Raw genomic sequence first — 6,827 nt, forward strand, 5'->3', positions numbered from 1 at the left:
GCATAGTGTTTTGAAAGTTCATCCAAAATATAGTATGTGTCATTTTTTTCATTACTTTTTATATCTGAATGTTATTCTGCTACATAAATATACCACAATATACCACAATCTGCTACATAAATATACCACATTTGGATTGTTTCCACCTTCTAGCTATTGTGAATGATGCTGCTATGAACGTGTGTACATGTAATTGAGTGACAGTTTTCAATTTAGGGCAGGGTGTACATACCTAGAAGTGAAACTGCTGAGTCTTATGTTAATTCTGTATTTAACTTTTTAAGCCACTGCCAAACTATTTTCCACAGTAGCTGAACCATTTTACATTCCCACCAGCAATGTATGGGGGTTACAGTTTTTCCTCATCCTCACCAACACTGGTTATTTTCCTTTTTTTTTTTTTTTTTTTTTAATTACAGACAATCCTAGTGCCTACACAATTCCTTTTTTTTTTTTTTTAAGATTTTATTTATTTATTTGACAGACAAAGATCACAAGTAGGCAGAGAGGCAGGCGGAGAGATAGGAGGAAGCTGGCTTCCCGCTGAGCAGAGAGCCAGATGTGGGGCTGGATCCCAGGACCCTGAGATCATGACCTGAGCTGAAGGCAGAGGCTTTAACCCACTGAGCCACCCAGGCGCCCCATACACAATCCTTTGCACAAACTCATTAAGACCTTGCATTGAGTGCCTAGCCTAGGAAATAATCAAGAAACAGCAGCTCCTGAAAAATAGATCAGTTTCTGAAACTAGAATGGCACTTAAATATCACCTAGAAACTATCACCAGGAAATTATTACCACTGGGTAGTGAGCTTAAACGTGATTATTATTTCTATCCTTCTGCTTTTGTATTTTTCCAAGTTTTCTGCCACAAACATTTGAAAATGTGCCCAGCAGGAATTTCCTATCATTTAAGTCATACAAACTAGGGCTGCTATTTTTCCAACCAAAAGATGATCAATAAAAACAGTTCTACAATTTCACAGAAAGCAAAGAAGATATTTTTATAATCACAAAATAATCTGGCCCAACGCTCTCATCTAAAGGAAGAAAAACTGGGCCCAGAGAGAAAAAAAATCACTTAGGAAAAGGCTATAATCCACTATGGTCTTGTTCACATTTGTTAGATGGTGAAAGGAAGGTCATGGCAAAAACTTCCCCCAGACTCCTACTTAAGCTCTTTTCCACTTCATTACATCACATTGCCAAACGTCCAGTGATGAAGCCTGTTCGATTACATATTAATACATTTTACAAATATTAATTCAGTGTCTACTTGACCAAAGCCCTTCTTCAAATGGTGAAAAGCACAAAGACAGAGGGAGAAAGAACAAAACGTAGCTGTAATAGAATGACTAAGAAGGTCAGGAGAAGTTTCTGAAGTGACTTTTAAACTCCGACTTGAGTGTAATGTCAGTGCAACAACAGAACACTGACATCTCTTAAGAGACTACATACACATACACTTATATAAAAATTTTTCCCCAGAACGCTAAATTGGAGCATCCTGGACATACCCCCTCCCCCAACCCCTACATTAGATATCTTATCGATGCTAGTAGTCCAGGAAAGGGAAGGCTTCCTTTGGGTGCTTAATAACAACTTCAGGATTGGAATCGTGGGAGGGCGTGTATCCCTCGCTCTGAGGGCTCCTCACGCTGATGGGTCCAAAAGCCCGGATTTGGATTTCTCAGTGTCCCTAACTCCAATATTATTCTCCAGGCCGTAGGCCCCAAAGACCTTGCTAGTGATTGGCTAAGAATAGGCCCGCCTCTCGCTCGGGACTCGCTGCGAGCTGCAGGAACCCCGCCCCCTCCACTTCCTAATTCGCTACTCCTGGGCTCATCCCGCCTCTCCATCGAAACCATTGGCTGCCTGGCTCCCAGAGTCATTAGCGCCTGCGGAGAGGCTCGACCGCTGGTGACTGGAGAGGTCCTGCACCAACAACAATGGCTGTCGCGACTTCGGCGGCCCGAATTTGGTTGGGCGTGGGGGGCTTTAGGGCCTTGCAAGCCCGAGGCTTCAGCTCCGAACGGGTACGCTGGCGGTAATGTCCGCAGCCCCAGCCCTGAGCGCGGGTTCCATCTCCCCTTTGCACCTTTACCGACCTTCCCATCTCTCTTCGCAGCCAGACTCCAGCGCGGGCTCGATCCGGGAGGCAGGTGGGGCCTTTGGAAAGAGAGAGCAAGCTGAAGAGGAGCGATACTTCCGGTGAGGTCCACGGAGCCCCGAGTCCAGTCCAGATCTCTCGGGGCCTTCCGATCCTTCTTAAACTTAGAATCGTCGGGGCACCTGGGTGGCTTAGTCGGTTGAGCAGCCCACTCTTGGCTTCCGCTGCAGACGTGATCTCGGGTTGCGGGATCGAGCCAGGGGTCGGGCGCCGTGCTGGGAGGGGAATTTGCTTGGGATTCTCTCTCTGCCCCTCCCCCACCGCTCTCGCTCGCACTCTCACTCTCTTTCTCTCTCGAAGAGGTAAATAAATCTTTAAAAAGAAAAAAAAAAAAAATCCAGTGGCCCTACCCTTCCCTCCCTGGTCCTTTGGGCGCCTGTCCCCCAATAGAACTAGCGGGCCTGAACCCATTACCCCCAACACTTGAGGCCCTGACTGTCACCACCTATAGGGAGCTCCCCGTGCGCTGCCGAACAGTTCGGAGGCCCCAAACCCAAGCCATTTCCACCCGCGGGTCTCCAGAACTCTTCCTGAATCACTTATCATGCCCACCCACGGAGTTCTCCCCGGTCTTGTAAAATGGCTTCCAGATTTTTCCAAGATGTCTAGGTCCCACTGCCCAATACTTGAAAACACCCTGAGCCTGATTCCCTCGGCCTTCAACCACCCATAACCCCTCTACTCTCTATTTTCTCCTCTCCATGGAGTTCCTGGCTCTCCAGATCCTCAGCCATTTCTAGACCCCAAGTCTTCAATTCTGCCAGAGTGCTTCCAACCAAGGCAGCAGCTCCTAGTTGGAACCCTCTTCCCCTACTTCTTGGAGACTTTAGCCCTGCCCAGCCCAGTCCAGCCCAGCCCAGCCGCTGGACTGGATAAATTTCTCCTGCATAAGAGTATAGAGCAGTTTGCCCAAGGGACTCTTTCCTAGCCCTAAATTATCATTTACTGACTTCTGTCCACAGTGGGGAGCAGTGTGGATCTAATCTCACTTCTGCCTCTTCTGCTTTGGTCTAGCTTTTAACTTCTGCCCTTTATTGCTCACTCTTATGAACTATCAGCATGGCACCTGCCATACCAGAGAACCAAGGCACAGCCCTTAGATGCCATCTAATTCGGCATCAACATTTTACACTTAAGGAAAACTGAGACCGGTATGTGCCCAAACCAATATTTGAATGTCCCTTCTTGAGACCTAAATTGGACTTCCAAGTACTTTCCCCCCTTCATTTTGACCTTTACAGTGAGCCATGCATTTCCCTAGGCAAAGAAAGCCCTAGGTAAATTGAGATAGGACATCTTTATTTGTCCATCCTTCCCTCCTTTTGCTCTGCCCACCCCACCCCCACCCCGAAAAAAAGAGATTCTGATCTCTGGGTGGTTCCTTTCGTAAGGTATATGAGACTTAATGTTACACCTCTTTTGAGTTTTCTAATGAGAAATCTGAAAAGAATAACTCATAAATAATGAAATTGCAGGCACTGGCACCAGGAAAATGGAATCATTTTGGTCAGTCTTAAGGTGAATATATCTCAAGATGGAGTATTCTTTCACTAGTGGGGCTTGAGCAGGTAGAAGAGGATGACCAACCAGATTCTAGTGGAATTGGGACTCCTGTTCTTTGCCTTAGGTATCGTAGGTTATGCTTAGAGGTCTCTGTGGGTTAATGATTGGGATTTAAGGCAGAGCCACTGTATCCTTGTAGAGCACGCACTAAAGAACAACTGGCAGCCTTGAAGAAACACCATGAAGAGGAGATCACCCATCATTTAAAGGAAATTGAGCGTCTGCAGAAAGAAATTGAGCGGCACAAGAAGAAGATCAAACATCTAAAAGACGACGATGATTAAATGTGTGCAGTTCCCATAGACGAGCTATATATATATCATCGCCCACTTCTGTGGAAACATAGTTCTGGTTTTATTAATATCTATCTGTGTGCTGCCAACAGATTATAATAAATCATCATCAATGAATTGTGTCTAATGCCTTCTTCCACTCTCTGGAAAGTACTACTGAACTTCTAAAATGAATTGCATAGGGGTGCCTGGGTAGCTCAGTTGTTTTAGCTTCCAGCTCTTGATTTGGACTCAGGTCATGATCTCAAGGTCGTGGGATTGAGCCCCGCTTCAGGATCCCTGCTCAGGGCAGAGTCTGCTTGAGATTCTCTCTCTCTCTCTCTCTGCCTTCCCACTTAGGTGTACTCTCTTGCTTTCTCTTTTTCTCTCTCAAATAAATAAATCTTTAAAAAAAATTAATCAGGGGCGCCTGGGTGGCTCAGAGGGTTAGGCCTCTGCCTGTGGCTCTGATCATGGTCTCAGGGTCCTGGGATCAAGCCCCACATCGGGCTCTCTGCTTAGTCTTTATTGTGAGACCCCATTACAAAAAGGCCTTCAGGATCATTGACAAAAGTTCAGACAAGTCATTGACCTTACTCCTGCCGACAAGATACTAGATGTCTGTTTCCAAAACACATGTCCAGTGTGGATGCGGCTAGTGGAAAGTTTATAGACACTCCTGACATGTGCATGCTGAGATTCAAGTGGTCAGAAATAAGATTACCTCAAAGATGGAGTGCAAAAAATAACAAGTCACATGCCTTCTTTTTTTAACTTTACAACAGTACAAAGTTTGAAAAGTTAGATTTTTTTTTTTTAAGATTTTATTTATTTGTCAGAGAGTGAGCACAGGCAGATAGGCAGGCAGAGGGAGAAGCAGGCTCCCTACAGAGCAAGGAACCTGACGTGGGACTTGATCCCAGGACGCTAGGATCATGACCTGATCCGAAGGCAGCCGCTTAACCAACTGAGCCACCCAGGCGTCCCAAAAGTTAAAATTTTTAATTGAACCAGTAACATCTTCCATTTTGCATTTTTGTGAGCCTCCCCCTACCTGGCCCTACTAAAAGGCTTACAAAATCCCTTAAGTTTGTAGTTGATAGTGTTCTCGTGACTTGTAGTCCACAATAGATCTGTTAACAGGGATGTTCCTGAGTATACCATTTGCTCTTGAGATCTATTTTAAATTAAAACCACTCTAATAATGATCAAATAAAGCAAGCAAAAAGTGGAAGATGAAGAGTAAGTTTGAATTCTTAGGAAGATAAAGTGAATATATACCTGTGGTTAATTTTTTTTATCTTGCTATAATAAAAGTAAGATACAAATATTACTTAAAAATACAGTTTAAAAATATCTCTTCGGGGCGCCTGGGTGGCTCAGTGGATTGAAGCCTCTGCCTTCGTCTCACGTCATGATCCTGGGCTCCTGGGATTGAGCCCCGAGTTGGGCTCTCTGCTTAGCAGGGATCCTGCTTCCTCCTCTCTCTCTGCCTGCTTCTCTGCCTGCTTCTCTGCCTAGCTGTGATCTCTGCCTGTCAAATAAATAAAATCTTTACAAAAAAATAAAAATATTTCTTAAATATATTTTTAAAATATATCTTTCTAAGGGACGCCTGGGTGGCTCAGTCGGTTAATGGGCTACCTTCGGCTCAGGTCAGGATCCCAGGATCCCAGGATGGAGTCCTGCATCGGGCTCCTTGCTTGGCAGGAAGCCTGCTCTGCCTGCCTCTCCCCCTGCTTGTACTCTCTCAATCTGACAAATAAGATCTAAAAATAAAAAATAAATATATCTTTCCTAAAATCCTAAGATAATTTATGTGATTTACTTTTTTTTAAAGATTTTATTTATTTCTTTGACAGAGATCACAAGTAGGCAGAGCAGCAGGCAGAGAGAGAGATGGGGAAGCAGGCTCCCCGCTGAGCCGAGAGCCTGATGTGGGACTCGAACCCAGGATCCCGAGATTAGGACCTGAGCCAAAGGCAGAGACTTAACCCACTGAGCCACCCAGGCACCTCAAGTGATGTGATTTAAACCAGTAACCACAGACACATAACACAAGTCATAAGATTCCCCAGGTGTTTCTTGGAATTTGGAAAATACTACAGCAGGGGTTTGTTTGTTTGTTTGTTTGTTTGTTTTTAAGACTTTGTCAGAGAGAGAGAGAGCACAAGCAGGGGGAATGACAGACAGAGGGAGAAGCAGGCTCCCTGCTGAGCAAAGAGCCCCAAGCAAGACTTAATCCCAGGACCCCAGGATCATGACCTGAGCAAAGGCAGATGCTTAACCAACTGAGCCACCCAGGCATCCCTACAGCAGAGGTCCTTAAACTGCCCACAAGTCAGCAGCATCAGCATTGCCTGGGAACTTGTTGGAAAGGCAAGTAAGTTCTCGGGCTCCATCACAGATGGCTAAAACTGAGGATTGAACCCAGAAATCTGTTTAACAAGCTTCCCCAAGTGATTCTAATGTCCACTGAAGTTTAAGGACCACCGTACACATAGTTTCTCATGACATTTGCTGGCATTCTTGGGCATAGAACACTTTTATAGAAGCAGGTTATTATAAAAATACATATAATATAGTTCTTCATATGAAGGCTATTTCAGAATAAAAAGATATGTTAAGATTATTCTTGTACAGGGCACCTGAGTGGATCAGTGGGTTAAGCCACTGCCTTCAGCTCGGGTCATCCTCTCAGGGTCCTGGAATCAAGGCCCGCATTGGGCTTTCTGTTCAGCAGGGAGCCTGCTTCCCTCTCTCTCTCTGCCTGCCTCTCTACCTACTTGTGATCTCTCTGTGTCAAATAAATAAATAAAATC

The 6,827-nt window shown here is 45.0% G+C and overlaps 1 protein-coding gene across 1 annotated transcript; it reads left to right on the forward strand.

Annotated features, from left to right (window-relative positions):
* The first annotated feature begins 1,892 nt into the window (after positions 1-1,892).
* On the forward strand, positions 1,893-4,143 carry ATP5IF1 (ATP synthase inhibitory factor subunit 1). The gene is made up of 3 exons (XM_059375858.1): positions 1,893-2,036; positions 2,129-2,211; positions 3,873-4,143. Exons 1-3 carry the CDS (start codon positions 1,950-1,952, stop codon positions 4,015-4,017), a joined length of 315 nt encoding a protein of 104 aa, XP_059231841.1. The 5' UTR covers positions 1,893-1,949; the 3' UTR covers positions 4,018-4,143.
* Positions 4,144-6,827: the final 2,684 nt, after the last annotated feature.

Source organism: Mustela nigripes, chromosome 14, assembly GCF_022355385.1.
Source record: "Mustela nigripes isolate SB6536 chromosome 14, MUSNIG.SB6536, whole genome shotgun sequence".
Lineage (NCBI taxonomy): Eukaryota > Metazoa > Chordata > Mammalia > Carnivora > Mustelidae > Mustela > Mustela nigripes.